Source organism: Tursiops truncatus, chromosome 15 (assembly GCF_011762595.2).
Source record: "Tursiops truncatus isolate mTurTru1 chromosome 15, mTurTru1.mat.Y, whole genome shotgun sequence".
NCBI lineage: Eukaryota > Metazoa > Chordata > Mammalia > Artiodactyla > Delphinidae > Tursiops > Tursiops truncatus.
Window position 1 is genome coordinate 5,179,860 of NC_047048.1, and position 19,360 is coordinate 5,199,219.

Sequence of the window (19,360 nt, forward strand, 5' to 3'; positions counted from 1 at the left end):
CGGGGTCCTGGTTTCACCTTTTACGGACCACAGGAGTGATGTCGGGCAGCGCTGGCTCACACCTGGCGCTGCTCTCAAACCCGTTCTCCCCTCTCTTTGCATCCAGGTGGCGTGGCCCCTCGATGGGGGCTCTGTCCCCGGCCAGCTCCCCACCACCCTTCAGTGTGGCTCAGAGAAAACTACTACGGGTTGACCTAAGCCCAGACCAAGCAGGACCTGAAGGTAAGCCTGATAAAAGCCTGCTGTGGCTGCTCCAAAGCCAACCAGAGAACTTTGGTCCGTTTGTGTTAAGGGTACTGAACGGTCACGAAGTGCGCTCTACAGCCACAGCCGCAGTGTTGGGTCACCTGCACCCAGGCCCATCCGTGTCACTGTCACTGTTGCTGTCAGCAGTGGGCTTTATTCCTTTGCTTAGTTCACAAGCTCCCCGAGAAAAGAATCTCCTCTCCTCCCACCCACACAGCTACCTCCACACACCCATCCCAACAGCCAGCCATCCATCCACCCACCTATCCACGCATCAATATGCTTATCCACCAAGCCACTTGCTCATCCGTCCAACCAACCATCCATCCATCTATCCATCCCCCTGTGCATTCATCCACGTAACCGTCCATCCATTTATCCATGCCCCTGTGCATTCATCCACATGACCGTCCATCCATTTATCCATCCACCCACACACACCCACACACACGCACACATCTATACCCCTATCCATCCATCTACTTATTCATCCATCCTCTTACCCACCCACCCATCCACAATACTACTGGAGACCAGCATGTGGGAGGCAGCACAAGGCAGTGGGCAGGGAGCTGAGATTCTATCTGAGGAGGCAGTATTGATGCCCTCTGAGCCCAGGGTGGACACTCATCAGTGCTCCAGGGGCTCAGAGGAGGGACAGGCCAGGAGCAGCCATGCGGTGGGAGGTCAGAGGCTTCTGGGAGGAACAGGACCCCGTGGGTCCCCAGGACAGCAGGATTCACAGGAGGGGGACTCTGTGGGGACCCCGGTAACAGGCTGACCACTCAGGGCAGCCCCAGTTGCGGGGACAGGAGGCGAGGAGAGGGTCCCGGGGAGAGCCCTCCTCCCTCCTCCACGTCTGGGAGGACAGTGGACGACAGCTTCTCTCCTGCCCGCTCCCTGCGGCCGGCTTCCTTCAGCCGCCTCCCATGCCAGGCCGGGGGGGCGGGGGCACAGGCCTCACCTTCCCCTGCAGAGACACGGCCCACACGGACAGGCGGCCCACGGGCTCATCTGTGATCTCCCAACCCCCCACAGAGATGTCGCTGAAGGGGTCAGGCAACCGCTGGGGGTCATCCTCCGACGGGATCTGAAACGAGGAGGTGTGAGGCAGTAGCAGTCAGTGCCTGTGGGCATCTGGGCCAGGAGGTGGCCCTGCTCCCCGCCTGGTGGACACCTGGACGTGCACACTCCCACCCCCGGCTTCCCCTCCGGCCCTCAGCACGCTGCCTTCCGTCCTCCAGCTAGGCCCCAGCGGACTTCGCAGGGCCGGCAGCATCAGGACGGAGGGTTCCCAGCCCTGGGCCCCCTCTGCCCTGTCCTCCCCCTGTTGGCCGCCAGGCCTGGGCTGCTGTCCCCAAGGAGTCACTCCTGCCCCTGCTCTGCAGTGGCCTGACCGCTGTGGCTCCCTCCCCCCATCACAGAACACGGCCCTGCAGTGAAGGCCTCCCGTGACACTGGCCGTCACCTTGCTCCCAGGCTGCTCCCAGCCCCAGGGCCAGGCAGGCTGGGCTGGCAGCCCCACCTCGCGGCGTGGACCCTGCAGAGGGGTCAGGCAAGGGCCTGTGGCCTTCCTCTCATTTGAGGCCACGTAAGACCCCAATACAGGCCTGGCGTCCCTAGGCTGGTTTTTGTGGGTCACTGGAAAAATACAAGAGCCAGAGCGGCTGCCACGCGGGGTGGGGGGCAGGGGAGGAAGACGTGTACAGACTGAGCCTGAGTCTGGGACAGGGCAGCCTGGAGACCAGGTCAAGACAATTCTGTGCCGTCCGGGGCCACGGTCTGGCCCGGCTCCCCGACCAGCCATCTCCCAAACGAGGGCCGCCCAGGGCCACAGCCTTCCAAACAGGAGAGCAGGAAAGGCCAGGCCCCGGGGCGGGCATGGCGTCCCCAGAGCAGGGCAGGGAGGGTGGGGCTGAGGGCCACGTGACCCTCCCCACTACAGGGCTGCGCTCTGGGCCCCGCCCCCTGTCCCCCCCACCCCCCCCCCCCTCCCCGGCCACACGCAGGACCCCGGACCTTGGCCCAGGTGTCCCGGGACTTGTATCTCCTGTACCGGGTCCACCGCCGGCGCCGCACACAGGAGTTCCACTTCTTGTCCCTCGTGTACGTGGCGGGGAAGTCAATGGCATATGTCCACCCCTGCAATACCAAGATGGGGTGAGGGGCCGTAAAGCTCTCGAGGAAGGACGTGAAAGAGCTGGGGAAGGGGGAGCAGGATGGAGGAGGGGTGGAGAAGCAGCAGCGCGGCCCGAAGCATCGTCCCCATGGATCCCGTCCGGCAAGCGGGGAGCACGGGGGGCCCAGGCTGAGGTCTGATGCCACGGGGTGCTGGGGATAGCACTGGGGGGACGGGCCGAGCCCAAGGCGCTCCCTCCCCGCAGGGGAGCCCCGGCGGGACCCGAGTGCACCTACCCCTTTCTCTGTGGGTTCCCCTCCAAAATTCTCATCCACGTACCAGTCCGACTCCCACTCCCAATGCGGCGAGGGCAGCGCCACCCCATCCAGCGGCCGGTGCTGGAGCCCACTCACGTCACTCCACGGCCAGCGGTCACTCGGCAGGAGCGTCTCACAGAAGCCGCCCACGGGGTTCCAGCGCTGGGGGCCGGAGGCAGAGACCAGCCTTAGGCCTGGTGGCCAGGGCCTCTCCGAGGCCAGTGGGGACCTCCTCTCGTCTCCAGGGCGGGAAGGGAGCAGAGGGCCTGGCTCTGCATCGTGAGCCTGCAGCCCAGTCCGGTCCCAAAGGGCAGAGGACCTGCCGCGCCGAACAGTGGGGGACACGACCGTCCTGGGCTCCTGGAACCCGGCCGGAGCCCCGTGCCTGTGCGGACCCGGCCAGCTGCCTGGATAGGGACCCACAGGGGCTCTGGCCTCAATGACTCGGATGCTGCAGCACTCGGATCTCAGCAGAATGAAGGCGGTGAAGGCGGGAACAGGCCGGGAGCCTGGGGTGCGGGGGCCCTTACCTCCCGGCAGAGCGACCAGCCCAGCAAGCCCACCGCTCGGGACCCCACCTGATTCTCATAGGCCTCCTCCCGGCAGCGGATGGGGACGTCGCTGGCGCCCACGTGCACGTACACCTGGTTGTCGCAGGCGATGCCCCAGCAGCACGGCGCGGCCGCACTGACCCGCTTGAACTCCAGCTGGGCGTCCCTGCACAGCTCCCAGTGCCGCCCGGCCGTGGACAGCGTGAACACCCTCCCGAAGAGATCCACCGCCCACAGCTCCGAGCTGGGCATGGCCGCGGCGCTGTGGGAAAACAGCGGCGGGAGGGCGAGGGTCAGCACCCACAGCCGCTCCCGGCCCGGGGCCAGCCGGGCCAGGCAGGAAGCCCGGGCCGTGACCATCTCCTGCCGCAGGGGGCTGAGCGGCCCCCCGCAAAGCAGGGGCAGAGCCCAGCTGCAGTCCAGGGCCCTTTTCTCTTCTCTGCCTTTCGCCCTTCTTGTGATGGGGATTTTTTTACAAACACACAAAAAAGTCCAGAGGACAAAACGTGTAACATCCAAATACCCACTGCCCCCAATTTAATGAATGTTATTATTATCTGGTCATAGTTCGTTCACATCTTTCTTGTCTAAAGAATAAGTGAAAAGTTGTAGATTTAATGAATCCCAAACCTACACGCGTCCTGCTGCCTCCCAGGGAGGCCTCTGCCCCACAGTGGAGAGGGACCACCTCGTGCTGGTCCCCCTGTGACCTTCCTCTGTGCATTCGTGGGGCGTCCCCACAGGCCCGGCACCGCCCCCCCCATCCCCCGAGCGCCCTGCATGGTCGCGCAGGAGCTCTGTGGCTGTGTGCGTGGCAGGGATGGGAGGGGCCTGTCTCTACCCTCCTTGTGCGACCACCTTCCTCTCTTCCCCGACCCCTCTCCTGCCATTCTCCACTCCGGTTCCTTCTTCTCTCCTCTTCCTTTCTTATTTGCGGGGGGTGGGCAGAGTCACGGCTATGCTCTACCGCTGACCCTCCCAACCCCAGGGCTGACAGTGCTGCTGGGACGTAACTCCTAGAGGCGTGGCAGGGCCAGGTGGCCAGGCCCACGGCAGCAAAACAGAGCAGCTGGACGAGGGCAGTGCAGGGAATCCCAGTGCGCAGCTCTGCCGGACAGGGCGGCTCCCACATCCAAGACCCATCACTGCCCCAGGGCGAGACACGGCTTGCCTGGTTCGGAAACCAGAGCTACGGGGAGACAGAGCCTGGGCGCCTCGAGGCCGGGGCCAGGCTATTCTGCTCCCGAGACCTGCCAGGGGCACCAGGGCGCTTCAGAAAGCGTGACGACTGGAATGACAACGTGGACGATGGAACGCGTCTGGAAACAGGAGCATCTGCTGCGAGCAATGAGGCTCTTTCGGAAAAAAGTGTGTCTTACAAACACCGGAGAAGAAAGAGCGCGGGCGGGGAAGGAAGTGACTGAAGGATACAGAACAGGAAGCAGGGAAGTGGAGCAGGTGCCAGCTTTGGGAAACACCCAGAACAGGAAGTGGAGGAAGACGATGGGGGTGTGGGGGGGAGCCTGACTGGCAGAGTGGAGGAGCTTGATCCCTCCACCCGGGGCCCCAACGCCCAGGTCAAACACACGGGAAGTCAGGACGCTAGCCTTCTGAAGCCATTTGAAAACTGGCATCTGTATCCGGGTGCCTGAGATGGGGCCCCTGGAAGAGCTGTGGCACCCCCAGATGCCCCTCCACTCCTCCCTGGGCAGGCCTGATGGTCCACTCTCCCCCCCTGCGGCATCTACGCCGTGACTAAGAGTGCCCAGAACCACGCCGGACCCACACCATCCCAGCCCCACCACTTTCTAGCATGAACAAAAGCCCGCTACTAACCTCTCTGTGCCTCGATTTCCTAATCTGTAAAAGGAAGAAAGGAAGACTAACCCAGTTATGTGGCTGTTGTGAGAACTGAATGAGATAACACAGGCACAGAGTTACAATAAAGTGCCCAGTACCCAGCAAGAACTCAATGAGTGTTACTGAAATCATTTTATTACTTGCCATTTGCTCTCACAAGCTGCCACTTATCTTCTATCTCTTAAAAACAAAAAACTCAAAGCCCTTTCTGGTCAGCCTGAGTCTTCGGCCTCTTCATTTCCTCTGCATCTCCCAGTGCTCTGCACAAAGTGGGTGTTTGTTCAAAGTTATGGAAAATCACCACCACCTACATTCACCACACCACCCCTCCCTGAGCTAAGAGACGGAAATATGGCTCCAGGGAAGCTGAATGTCACCAGTTACTTAAGGTTAAAAGTAAGGTACTAGGAGGTGGATAGATATGTGATAAAGCAAGAATGGCAAACTGTCAATAGTGGAATCTAGGTGGTGGGTGTGTGGGTGTTTACTGTATAATTCTTTCAACTTGGCTGTATGTTTGACAATCCTTATCATAAATTGTTGGGGAAAAAAAGTAAGATTTTTACATGGGGGGAGGGGTGATGGCGCTTCCCATGGTGACATTTTAATATAAATACAGTCTTCAAAGATATTTCTTGGCTCACAGGTCACTGTACAAGTAGCCAGTTAAGTCAGGCTCAGTCTGCATGTTGAGCTCAATGAATGGTGATGTTGAACTTGGATACACTTTCCTCCAGAGAAATGACTAAGCAGATAGACGTACTTTCAGCCTTCTGGGCAACTACCAGAAGACTCTACTGCAGAGAAAAGATGGGGGGGTTATGTTTGCAAATTCCCTTTGGTGTGGAAATACCGGTACCCGTCACTTCCCACCTAAAGATAACACAAGGTGGACATCCTTGGTCAGCCTCACCTCCTTTCCATGCCAGCCAGGATGTAGTCCCAAGATCTCCCAGGCCACTTCCTGGCTGTGAGGTGATGGGGTAACCTGTCCAGGGACATGGGGTCACTGGATCAGAGGACTCTTGAGTGGGAGGTTGGAGCACTAAGCTGCACGATTCTGGGATCCTGGGATCTCTCTGTTTTCTAGGGGTGGAGTGAGGGAGGCAACATCTTCCGAGAAAGCAACCTCCGATTCACCCAGAACTTCTGCACAATGAATTCCAGGTGGACCTTCAGTCATTCTTCTCAGTAGGCCTGCTCACCACCCGCAGAGTCATCTACCTTTCTGCTGGGGTTAATTAACAGATCCCTTCAGAGATGTAAAGGTACCCAAGGGAAGGTGGGGGTTGAGGGAGTAGCGTGGGGTGCGGTACAGGGAGGGGCACGGTCCCAAGGGAGTGCCTAAAGCATTTACTTCCCAGGCCATCTTAGGACTGCTTCCTGCCCAAGATTTCCTGCGGGTTTTTTTTTATTATTATTATTACACCCTGTCACACCCACCCCATGAACAAACAGAGAAAACCCTGGCTACTAAAGCAGCTCACTGCCCACCAGTTGTGGGAGCTGCTGGAAGGCGACATCAGGGTCTAAAGAGGTGGGAGAAAACTGCGGGACATGCACGCTAGTTGACTCCTTCCATTCCCACAGGGAAGGAGGTGCCCTGAGCCGGCTGCTCTGAAAATGAACCCCCGGCTCCCATCATCTGGGCGGTCGGCCTGGTTTCGTTCAGGTTCCGTGCCCTTGGGCGACAGGTGGGTCCCCTGCCCGGCCACCAGTAGCATCTCAGCGCCGGGCCCTTACCATCTGCCTGAGCTAATTCCACGCCAAGCAGCTTTGCTCTCACCACTGCCCAGAGGAGGGACAGACGGGCTCCTCGCAGCTCGATCCTCTACACCCGCCAATCACTTCCCAAGTCACTCCAGCGCAAACGCTGGTGGGGGTGTCACGTTCAGGGGTCGGGGTGGGGGTCCGGGGACGGCGCCCCGCCGGGTGTGCAGGAAAGAGCACTGGCACAGCCCCTTCCCACCTCGCCGCGCGTGGGGCAAACGCTGCTGCTGCCTCCGCCGCCCCAACCTGTCCGGAGGGACGGGGGCGCCCGTCCCACCTCCCGGTCGCCGCTGCACTCACCTGGGCCGGCGCCCGGAGGGCGGGGTCGCGGCGATTGCGCCTCTGAGGCCGGCAGAGCCAGCAGGCTCTCCCCCGGGGCCGGCGAGCCTGTGGGCAGGAAGCGGCAGCCAGGCCCGCGCCCATTGGCCGGCCTCGCAATAACGCAAACGCAGGAGGCGCGCGATTGGCTGCGGCATGCTGCGTCACCAGCCGGCTTTGGGGTCTCGGCTGGGTCGCACGCCCGCCCACTTCCGGGATCTCGAAGAAGTTGAGCTTCGGGGTTGCGGTGGTGGGGCGAGCTGCCCGCGCTCCCGGGACCGAGGCGGGCCTGCAGACCGCCCGCCGCCCCCCCAGGACCCGGCTGGTCGCCCCCTAAGACCGCCCGCCACCCCCAGGTCCACCTGCCGGAGCAGGCGGTGTGTTCTCTGGGCCGCAGGCGAGGAGAGGGGCCAGGTAGGGAGGTGCCTGGGTGCGCGGCTCTGCAGGGACTGGAGGAGGGGGGAGGGGAGCCGGCTTCTGGGCACTTGGTCTCGGGCATCGAAACAGGTGTCTAGGTGGTTTCCATCTAACTGAGATGTCTGAGTACACATAAAGTTTTAACCTTCTTGGGAGAAATTGTGACTACGGCATGGTGTGGTAGCAATAACAGGTCACCGTTCTGTTCAGGCTCTTGTGTTGCCAATGACAGAAAACCTAATTCGAGGTAGCTTGTATAGTGATCTGCCATGTGAGCGCTGGCTGGGTGCCAGGCTCTGGTGTAAGTGCTGTACGTGGACCTTGGGATGGAGAAAGAAAAATTAAAAAAAAGGAGTTGTGACTGATGAAAGGCCAGGCACAGCCAGACAGAAAGGCTGAAGCAGTGTCAGTTGGACCTAGTCTCCCTCCCTTCCTCTCTGGTTCTTGCTCTTCTGAGGACGCACTGGGGAAGCCCTCCATGGGTTGACTCCAGAGGGAGAAAAGGCAGCAGCCTCTGATGCACCCTGGATGGCATTACGGAGTCTTGTGTGTAATGAGGGAATGGCATTTGTGGGCTGGCTTAGTCTGGAGATGTGGGTTGTTAGGGATGATATGTTCGTGTCCCCCCAGAATTCATACCTTGAAACCCTAATCGCCAGTGGGATAGTATTTGGAGACAGGGCCTTTGGGAGGTAATTAGGTCATGAGGGCGGAGCCCTGATGAAGAGACTAGTGCCTTCATAAGAAGAGACACAAAAGACCTCACGCCTCTTCCCCTTGTGAGGATACAGGAAGAGGGTGGCTGTCTTCAAGCCAGGAATCAGGCTGTCCCCAGATGCCATCTCTACTGGTGCCTTGATCTTGGACTTTCAGCTTCCAGAATTGTGAGCAGTATTTGTTGTTTAAGCCCCCAGTCTGTGCTATTTTTGTTGTAGCAGCCTGAGCTAAGACCCTTAGCATGAGGACTCAGCCAGACAGAGGGCGTGGTTCCTCAGAGGAAAATTAGGGTACTGTTAGCAGGAGCATGAGTGGCCACTAGTCTGCAGAAACATTAGTCTCAAAGTCGAGACCACTGGACTCTGTTCTGTGTGTGACACTTTGTAGCCATTTCTTTTCTCTGGCCTTGGTTTCTACTTTAGAAGAAGCGTGAATTCGGAGCTCTCCAAGGTTCTTGCAGTGCTCATGGGCTGTGACAGAGTTCAGTGCCAGTTTTCTTGGATTCAGGGTCTGACCCAGTGGACTCTCTGGGGACCCATGTTCCTCCCCATCGGCCACCCCCACCCCCAGTCCTTCCAGCCTTCGCAGAGCTGACTCTTCAGTTATTGTCAGGAGGTCTGCATTTTTCTGCCCTCAGCGCAACGGATTATCCTCATTCCTATTTCTGCTTTTTAATCTTAGCTTTCATTTCCTGTTTCTTTTTTTAAAAAAGTTATTTATTTTTGGCTGCATTGGGTCTTCGTTGCTGTGCGCGGGCTTTCTCTAGTTGTGGCGAGCGGGGGCTACTCTTCGTTGCGGTGCGTGGGCTTCTCGTTGCGGTGGCTTCTCTTGTTGTGGAGCATGAGCTCTAGGTGCACGGGCTTCAGTAGTTGTGGCTTGCAGGCTTTAGAGCACAGGCTCAGTAGTTGTGGCACGCGGGCTCAGTAGTTGTGGCTCACAGGCTCTAGAGCGCAGGCTCAGTAGTTGTGGCACACGGGCTGAGTTGCTCCGCGGCATGTAGGATCTTCCCAGACCAGGGCTTGAACCCGTGTCCCCTGCATTGGCAGGCGGATTCTTAACCACTGCGCCACCAGGGCAGTCCCCGTTTCCTGTTTCTTCTCCATCCTAACACTGCCACTTCTCTCCTGGGCCAGACACAGTGGGTTCAGGTTCCAGGTCCACCACTTACTATGTGAGCCACTCACCCTCTGAGCCTGTGTCCTCCTCATCAGCAAAATGGGAATAACACCACCACCTGCCTCTCTGGGTCGGAGGGAGGATGAAGTGAGACAGTGCGTGTGGAGCGTTTCCAGCAGTGCTTGGCGCCCGCAGAGCACTCACGCGTTCCTGGTATTATTCTTATCATCTCTGTGTAGCTGGGTTGGTGCACTTGCCATTTGCATCACTGCTTAGTGGAAGTTCCAGAAACACTTTAGAAACAACCCTGGATCCAGCACCCTCCCAAATGATTGATGGAGAGATGCTTTCAAGGTGACGGACGTTCCCGTGTATATTCTGGTATTTGGGACAGGGAGGGATGGCTGGACTGATGCCAGGATGGGCTGGCTAGACTTTCCCAGTGGTTGCCCGTCAGCCACAGGCAAGAGCTCAGGCTCTTCCCAGCAGCCTCCCCGCCGGCTCCACGTTTTGTGGTGCCTCATCCCCCGTGAACCTATAAGCTTGAGCCTTGGCAGAGGTCCCTGTGCGGGCCCTCCCCACTCTGGCAGACCCCTAGGCTTCCCCCACGCAGCTCCCACTGTGCCAACGTCCCACCCACCTTCCTTCTGCCACTGTCCATTCTCATTCAGCCTCAAGTCTCAGATCAAAGGTCAAGTCTTACTGAACCCAAGGGAAAGCAGATCTGCGTTATTGCGCCCTCATACTTTGTACTTTCTCCATTCTAGCCCATCACATGTTGTATCGTAATCGTAATCCCATCTGTCTCCCTGACCACACTGTGAGATCTCCAAGGGAGTGCCTTTCTTACTGACATTGGAGTTTCCACGGCTTTATCATTGCCTAACACACAACAGGTACTCAAGTTTTATTAAAGGAATGAATATCCCTCCCTCAGTCCCCCAGATAATGGGTAAGTCATGCACTGAAAAATGTTGGAAAAGCCCGAAAAAAAGGGGTATAGAGTAGCAGAACCGACCCTCACACATCTCAGCCCCTGCGTCTCACCCCCACCTCCACCAGCACTGTGCGTGGCTGTCTTCACCCTCTCATGATGCAGGAGGCTCTCCGCCATGTGCCAGATGGAGGTGGCCAGGTTGCTCCTAAACTCTCTGATGGCATATCTCTCTGTTAATCACTGTTTGAAGTTTCCTTTCTCTGTGGAAACTATTATTCACTCGGAGTAAACTCTTACTCACAAGTGGTACACAGTGTTTTCACTTTAATTCTGCTTAGTCATTCCTCCCTTGTAAAGCCAATCAGTCAGATGTCTGCCGTGAGCCAGGTTCCCCTAGGGCGGGACCCTGGGCAGACTGCCTTCTCCAGGTCCCTTCTCACCACTCAGCCGGTGGTGCCCAGCTCCCGGGGTGGCCCACACCGCACAGGTCCTTCCTTTACACTCTGCTAACGAAATTAATTTCAACACTTTCGTTTTTCCTTTGATACTTACGGTGCTAGATGAAGCAGCTAAAGATGTGCTGTTTCCCCCGTCTCTGGCAAAGGGAAACTTGCAGAAACGGTCTGTAGAAAAATGCAACTCAAAGTTCATGTGCACGTCCAGATACACACATCCAAGTACAGGCGACGACGCCTTGAAGTGAAGAGATGATGTTTTTGTGTCTAAGAGAAAACCTGCAAAACCTCTAAAAGCAAACGAAGAGTGAGCGAAACCTGGAAGCCAGTGATAGGCACTGTCCCAGCTGCCTGACCCTCACCCAGTTATGCAAAGTCATGTAAACACAGCCAAGTCAAGCGTTCATTTGACAGACATTTTAGGAGTGCTTACGATGTGGTAGGCTCCGTGCAGGCACTGTTGGGAGTTCAGATTGGTCAAGAGTGCTTTTCGCCTGGAGCTGAAAAGGTCCAAGAGGGGAGAGAGAAATACCTTAGAAGGCAGGAAAGACTGTAACCCGTAAGGTTTTTTTGAGTTGTGTGTATAAAGGCAATTAATTAGGGGTTAAGGAGGAGAAACTGATAAGGTCGGGGGTAAAGTACAAGGGTCAGGAGTAGACCAAAAGAAGACCCAGGGTAATGTGCTCCAGCTGTGCTCCAGGAAGCAAAATAAAACTTGTACTCATACATTCAATCCCTAGTGTTTATATACCTGTAGGTATATATACCTGTAGGTCTCTGTATTTATCTGTTATCTGCCAGAAGCGTCTTAGGATCCACCTTCCGCTCGCTTTACGTGATACCCTGCGCTACGCCATGACGGCTACTGGTCGACAGCAGTTTGAGGAGCTTCTAACGGCACTAAGCTCGCACCGAACGTTCAAAACCAGACCACTAGGGGCTTCCCTGGTGGTGCAGTGGATAAGAATCCGCCTGCCAATGCAGGCGACACGGGTTCGAGCCCTGGTCCGGGAAGATCCCACATGCCGCGGAACAGCTGAGCCCATGTGCCACAACTACTGAGCCTGTGCTCTAGAGCCCGTGAGCCACAACTACTGAGCCCGTGTGCCACAACTACTGAAGCCCACGCGCCTAGAGCCCGTGCTCTGCAACAAGACAAGCCTGCGCACCGCAATGAAGAGTAGCCCCTGCTCGTCGCAGCTGGAGAAAGCCCGCATGCAGCAACAAAGACCCAACACAGCCAAAAATAAATAAATAAATTTATATTAAAAAAAAAACAGTCGTCCTGTAGACCCATTCAGTGGCAGGGCTGAGACTGATGCCCAGGGCTACGTACATGAATTTTACTGTCCCTTCCATCTTGCTTTGGACCCGGGGGATGGGACAGGTGGTGAACACTGGTCACCAGTGGCAGCATTCTCACCCCCTTGCATGGTTGCTGGTCTCAGATCCCACATGAACAGAGAGCTCACCCTGCCTGGACTGGAGGCCACTTGCAGGTCCCCTCACAAGAACAAGTCCCAGCAGCAGCTCTTCAGTTACTTTCAAGCCAATAAATGTGCAGGTGCAGAGAGGAAAAACTCCAGGCTCCTGCTCTAAAGAGCTTGCTGCCTACCCTCCTAAAACACCAGCTGGATCTTACTGCTACCGCGAATGCCTTTCATGTGAAATTCCCGAACTCCTCTTTCTGGTCCCCCATTGTATTTCCAAGTATATATTTTAGGGGTCAAGTACTCTGTGTGAAACCTCTTTTCCAATTTATGTTTTACAGTTATGGTCACGCCTCTTTCTCCCCAAGTGATAAAGCTCATCTATTAAAGGAAGCTTTAGGAATGCGAGTTTCGGGATTGTTTGACAAGCTACTTCACTGCCTGGTGTAGTTCTTTGGGCATCATGGTAAGTACTTGACAAATACTAGTGAACGGCGAGAGGTGGGGCAGCAGGTCTTGGAGAGAGAGGATGAATCTGATTTAGGTATCGAGAGGCTTCCATAGGTTACCTAAGATAAATGTCTCCTGATCCGAAGGAAGTCAAATTAAGGGAAACGTCATAAAGGAAATTCCTCCAGAAAGTGGAAAGGACCAGCAAGGGGTCAGGAGCAGCATGGGATCCCCAACCAGGGCCTCTGACCACCAGGAAGGCAGGCGAGCTTGTCCTGAACCCACACAAGGAGCCACTTTCATCCCAGGTAGAAAGGAGTCAGTTGGATAACTGTGTATGTGGGCCAGGGGTCTATGAGAGCCCAGACCCCCGTCCGCACTTGACCAAAGACGACCCTCGGGCTCAGGGTGGGAGGTCACATGGTGGGTCCAGAGGCAGCTGGGGTTCACCCTTCAGAGCCTGGCTCCTGACCCCTACACTGCTGCCTCTCTGAGCGGTTTTCTGATTTCTCTGATGGGGCGACAGTTTAGCAGAGGCTGGAATACAGTAAAGGAACGAGGATGTGGCTCCCTCAGGGGAGAGGGAAGTGGACAGAGGGAACGTCAAGTGCAAAGGCCCGGGACCAGCAGGCAGGCCAGGTGGCGGGAGACCCGGCACAGGACACCTTGAGGGAGATGGCCTCTGGGTCTGCGGCAAAGCCACAAGCTCATAGTGAAACTCCAAAGGGAACCGTTACTATGATGTGTGCACAAAGGTAGTTGCAACTGCAGAAGATGGGGGAGAGCAGCCCCCGAGATCTCGGCCCCCCATATAGCCCCCTCCCTTGAATGGGGGCTGACCCGTGACATCCTTCTAGCTGGCAGAACACTGCAAAGAGAAAGGGATTTTGCAGGTGTAATTAAGGTGCCCAATTAGTTGATTCTGAGTTAATCGAAATGAAGATTATCCTGGTCGAGCTTGGCTTAATTAGGGAAAAGCCCTTTGAAGAGAGACTTGGCTCTTTGAGGCTAGGAAATTTCTCTCCTGCTGGCCTTACAGAAGCAAACAGCCAGGCTGTGAACAGCCTCCGGGGACTGGGGGCAGCCTCTAGATCCCAGGGCAGCCAACAAGAAGCCAGGACCCTCAGTCGTCAGCTGCGAGGAAATGAATCCTGTAAGCACCTTGCATGGGCCTGGCAGCGGATTCTCCTCACTGAGACCTCCAGGTAAGAATGCAGCCCGGTCGACCCCTTGATAGCAGCCTTGTGAGACCCTGAGCAGAAGACCAGCTAAGCTGAGCCCAGACTCCTGTTCCACGGAGACTGTGAGATAATTAACGGGCATTGTTTTCAGCTGCTAAACCTGTGGTCCTCTCTCGTGTAGCACAGAAAACTAACACACTGGGCGGCTGCTAACGTATCGGTACGCTGCCCACCCCCCGCCCTGCCCCGATTATAGTGATGCTGTGCATTTGTTTCTGTCTGTGTGAGTAGAAACCAGTAAATGCATGGACCAAGGGACAAAGCTAGTGGCTCCCAAAAAGCAGGAAGTGTCCACACTGGTGGTCGCTCATGAGAGCCAGGAGGGGTCTGCCCCAGCACTCACACACGGAAGCCAGGTAACGGGCAGGCTCAGCAGGGTGTTCCCAGGTCCTGCACTCCCCAGGTGTCCTGAAGAGAAAACTTAACCACGAAGATTCAACCCTTCATTTCTGGGCGATGGAATTTCTAGATGGCCTTGCTAATTTTAATGCAATACTAATAAGACACACATAACTCTTTAATAATGCTAACAGATAAGTCACTAATTCATAATGACAGGACCAGGTTAGTTGATCAGAAAAACCCAGAGATGGATTACATAATCCTGTATTACCAAGCAAGACTCTACAAATGCATCGTTTTAGGGGAAACACGGGGCGGCAAGGAATTAAAACCTATGCGAAGGGTTTGAGCTTTCAAATCTGATCGATGTAGCAAATGGCATTTACTTATAAACAGCAACTTTCAACTGATGGCCTTGGGAAGAACCATCTAGATCCAGCCCTATCCAGGAATTACTCCATCTATAACCAAAATGCCTTAACGCGGCTGATTAGAGATGATATTCTTCTTCCCTGGGGCCGTCAGTCCTGGAAGAATATCAAAGTAAAGATAGCTGTAACCCGAAAAAGGTATTTGAAAAAAAAATAAAGGAAATAACTAAGATGTTAGTTAAACCCATGATGTTGATATTTGGAGTAAGAAATTGGTTTTGTGGTCATCACATTAATATAAGCTTTATTTGCTGTCTGAGGTGTTTGCAATATTCGAAAGAATCAACCATGCCATACTTATAACTGCAGGTTACATTGTTTAAGAGAATTACTTTAATGTATTTGTAATCGTTGTTTAGATGTGCAAAACGAAAGATGTGTAAAATTTGGTTCACTGGACATGAGAGTTACATTGAGCAGTAAACAAAGTGCAGGGATGCTCCTGGGACAATTGGGAACCCCAGCAGCAAGTGAAAGGGGTCTGGGTATGGAATCCCAACTGGGGGACCTGGCCTTCCGACAAGAGGGACATATATCGATCAGACAGAGGACAGAGATCATGGGTATCTCAGAGGAGGAGCAAAGATCCCCAAGTGGAAAAAACAAATTACAGAACAAGACAGAACATGTTCCCACGTGGGGAAAAGGCAACCCTAGTCTATTACATATGCATGTACCTGACAGGAAAGATGACAAGATCCACCCCACGCCATCCACCAGGATTGCTGGGTGGGGGGCAGCAGGGGGACGGTCAGGTCCCACCGAATGTCAGTGCCTGATGTGCCACCGCCCTGTGCAGGGGCCCCAGGCAGCAGCCGGTGCTCAGAGGCAGTAGCCACACTTGGCTGGTGGCCGCTCACTGGGTGCCGCGTGCCGTGTCCTGGACCTCGCACGAAGGTCGGGTGAGCACGTGCTATTGATGCCTCATTTTACAGCAGAGGAAACTGAGCCACGAGTGGGCGCCTCCTCAGCAGGCTAAGGAGACGGAGTAGCGGGCCCCAGACGGCCCGGCCTCCTGGCTCTCAGGCATGGTGTGAGGGGCGCCTGGAGAGGTGGGAGGCCTGCAGGTGACAGAGGCCAGGACCCGCAGCCCTGAGATGGAAAAGCAGGCTGTGTCACCTTTAAAAGAAAGACCACACGATTACACCTCCAACAGGCTACAGGTAGGAAGACAGGAAGAGACCTGTTTTCACTAAAGGCCACTCCTCCTAAATGAAAGGGATAAGGGTTACGTAGTGGGTAGCGCCAAAGACCAAAACTTACGCTACAGCACCCAGCTCTGCTTGCTGTAAGGATGTGAACTGCAGGTAACAGCTCGGTTTGCCAACGGGTTCCTTGGGCAAGGCGGTTCGTGGTAAGCATCTGGGAACCCTCCCACACAGCACACCTGTTACCGCTTTCCACCTGCAGCAGCTGAAAGTACGGGCAGCCCAGGGAGCACAGGACATGCCCTGAACAGAGTGCACGCCTCCGGGGTCCTCCCACCAGCTCCCCGCACAGACCCCGGGTACCCGCTCCTCCTGGCGGAGGTGCACGACACCACTCCCCTTTCCTTGGGTCTTTGTCAAAACTGCAGAAGGAACTTGTCCACAGAAAGTAAAGGGAGGAACCCGTGAAAGCAGACGAATGAACAGTGGCCCCATCTGAGGGGGGCCTGGCTCCTGGAATTTCAGGGGTTATTCGTGTCAACATTCCCCACCCCTCCAGTCCCTGCTGACACTTTCTAGGGACACAGGAAAAACCCTGACGCTGGGCCTTTGTCTTTGGTGCCGGTCACATTTTGTCACCTGAGTGGCTCTCCCGCCCCTACAGACCATAAGTCATGGTTTTCATCAAGGATCCCCTGGGCAGTGCTCTTAAACGGGCTTCTCACCGAACCCTCCCAGCTCCCAGAGGTGAAATCTGGTTGGTGGCACCTCGAGCCTCTTCCTAGTGGCGGGACTCCAGGCTCAGAACCTGAGAATCTTGGATTGTGAGCCAGCATTCTGTCCCCCCAGAGACCCGGCCCTTCCTGCGATGGCCCCACCCCCGTGGCCTTCTCCATCACCCATTCATGACGGCCCCTGCCCACCTTCTGCTGGCGCGTAAGTGGACTCTTCCTGGCTCCCGCCCTCAGGCTCCCGCCCACCGGCCAGGGGCATCTCACTGAAGCCAGCCATGTCCACCGTGCAGGGAGCAGGTAGGAGCCACCGAACAGGGCTGGAGAGGGGACCCAGGGTGGGCCTGGCCAGAGGAGGGTACGGGGCAGAGGGGCCCTCACGGCAGAGGCGGCCTCTCCTTCCTGAGGACCCCTGCCCTCTGCAGTCTTCCGGGCCGCTTGTTTTACAAAGCCAGGGCCCCATGACGACATGGTTTCTTCTGCTTCCCTCTGTGGCCTACAGGAGAACTGAGGTATGTGGCAGAATAGACTAATGACCGAGAGAGCAGGAGACCAAGACTCTCCCAGGCCCCGCAGGGCCCCTTAAAAATGACTGACGATGAGGGGAGGCGGATGGGTGACCCACAGAGGTCCTGCCCTGACCTAAGGAAGTGACCTCTCCCCTCAGCTTGGGAGTGGTCATTTGCTTGCCCCCAACCAAAGAAGATGCCTGCTGTCACCAACTTCAGTGCTCTGGTAAATGGTAACGAGTCCACTTGGCGGCAGATTTCAAAGGGAAGTACTTGCTGTAAAGCTGAGTAACTTTCACTGATGCCCGGCGGGGGGTAGAAAATTTGAGCGGTCCATCATTTCCCCTGAATGATACTCTGTAATCACAAAACACCGAGTGAGTCCCAAAGAGCCGTCATCGTCTTAACGAGTGTCTCTCCTACTACCTGGGCACTCTTGATTTTATAAAACCAGGAATGGCCTTCTGGAATGGTCCAGACCTATTTCTAGCCTGAAGCGGGGGTGGGGGTGGGGTGGGGGACACACCTCACAGTCTCTGGGCTGGAGCTCAGTCTGGAGGCAGAAGGACCTAGGTTTGAACCCTCACCTGGGCAAGTGACCCTGAGTTCCTCCATTAGACATTCATTGAGCACCTACTACGTTCCAGGCACTGGGGATGCAGAGATAAGTTACAAGGGGTTCAGTGGACCCAGCTCAGTGGGGAGGTGGCCTCTTTCCTCCAAGTTGGGGGTGATACCTGAGTAGCACGGCCTTGATACGAAGTATGAGTCCCTACAGCGTCCAATGCATAGCAGGAGCGGGATACACGTTGGTTTCTCTCTTGAAGTTCCATTTAGAATTGGCGATTCTGTCATTCTGGAAGGTGATGGGGTAAAACTGCCCCCCACAGAAGAGACGTTGTTGTATTTCTGAAAGGATGGTGGGTATCTTCGTGTAAGGAAGCCTGGCTCCCAGAGGTGAAGTGACTTGTCCAAGTCACACAGGGAGTTTGTAGAACCGTCAGGATGGGGACCACATGCCGCCTCAGCATCCAAATGTGGCTGCAGTTTCCTTGGACCCCCCCTGCCCTCAGTCAAGAAGTCCTGGAGAAGCACCCTGTTCTGTTACTCTGAATGTGGCAGATGAAAAAGGCGTTCAGATCGTCTTGCGCGTGGTTGCCATAAATGTGTGGACTTTCGTGTTTTAGCTCATCGTTAGTCCAGATACATCACTGACATCTATTGATACTGCAGTGTGTTCAGAGGTTTTGAGTACAGCTGCTTGGTAACTTATTTAGCTAGAAACTTTCTATTCAGAACTTACTCTCTGTACTTGCGAGAATTGCTAGAAAATGTTGACTTAAGGAGATGCTTCTGTGTTTCATTGCACAAGTAAGTGTGTTCTACTGGGCAGGATTATGCAGTGAGGACCACCTCTTAGAGACTGAAGGGCGTAGTATGGATTTAAATATAGTAAAACATCCAGGCAGACCTCGGAGGTATTTTGGGTCTGGTTCCAGACCGCCGCAATAAAGCGGGTCCCACAATTGTTTTCTTCTCCCAGTGCATAGAAGAGTTATGTTTACAGCACACTGTAGCCTGTTAAGTGTGCAAGAGCATTAGGTCTAAAAAAAAATGTGCACACCTTAATTAAAAAATAATTTATTGATAATACTAATCCTCATCTTAGCCTTCAGTGAGTCGTAGTAGTAACATTACAGATCGCTGGTCATAGATCACCATCACAAAGATAATCATGAAAAAGCTTGAAACATTGGGACAATTACCAAAATGTACCACGGAGACATGAAGTGAGCAAATGCTGTTGGAAAAGTGGCGCCGACAGACTTCCCGCGGGCCTTCAACTTGTAAAAAATGCAGGTCTGCAAAGTGCAGTAAAGCAAGGTGCACTAAAACGAGGTCTGCCCGTGTATTGTACTTGCGATAAGACAGACCTTGTGATTTGCATGAAATTGTCGTTTGTGTTGTGTAAAAACATCTGTGCTTAATTTCTAAAATATTTAGAAAGATTTTCCTGGTAGAACTGTAAGGCTTGCCATCAAATGGAAAACTCGGTGTTCATCTAAGATAAACATTTAGGAGATATTTGGCAAGGGCTTTCTCCAAGCCAGGCACTTGTAATCAGTTACAGCCTTGAATTTGGAAATGATATTTGCTTCCTTTTTAAAAATTTTACCTTATTTTTGCCACAATCCCAACCCCGTGAGGTGCTCGCTTCTCAGATGCGCAGGCAGCCCATGTGGCGGGTTAGCAGC

At 55.1% G+C, this 19,360-nt stretch overlaps 1 protein-coding gene and 1 long non-coding RNA gene across 8 annotated transcripts in view; one reads left to right on the forward strand and one right to left on the reverse strand.

The window, feature by feature from the left end:
- TECPR1 (tectonin beta-propeller repeat containing 1) overlaps positions 1 to 7,310 on the reverse strand; it is a 27,539-nt gene extending 20,229 nt beyond the window's left edge. For 2 of the 7 annotated variants that reach the window (XR_004522001.2, XM_033839332.2), the window contains exons 1-6: positions 7,164 to 7,309; positions 6,007 to 6,081; positions 3,261 to 3,495; positions 2,662 to 2,844; positions 2,266 to 2,388; positions 1,211 to 1,336 (exon numbers count right to left, since the gene is read on the reverse strand). Coding sequence is in view for 6 of the 7 variants with exons in the window: in XM_033839332.2 (XP_033695223.1) it covers positions 1,211 to 1,336; positions 2,266 to 2,388; positions 2,662 to 2,844; positions 3,261 to 3,495; positions 6,007 to 6,017 (678 nt within the window). In the remaining variant the exon portion in view is untranslated. The other 5 variants (XM_033839334.2, XM_033839336.2, XM_073791897.1 and 2 more) reach the window with 5 other exon arrangements.
- A 56-nt stretch (positions 7,311 to 7,366) lies between these two features.
- Positions 7,367 to 17,610, forward strand: LOC109549232 (uncharacterized). Its single transcript, XR_004522003.2, has 5 exons — positions 7,367 to 7,595; positions 12,595 to 12,719; positions 13,743 to 13,908; positions 16,715 to 16,896; positions 17,099 to 17,610. It is a non-coding gene; the product is annotated as an uncharacterized lncRNA (long non-coding RNA).
- Positions 17,611 to 19,360: the final 1,750 nt, after the last annotated feature.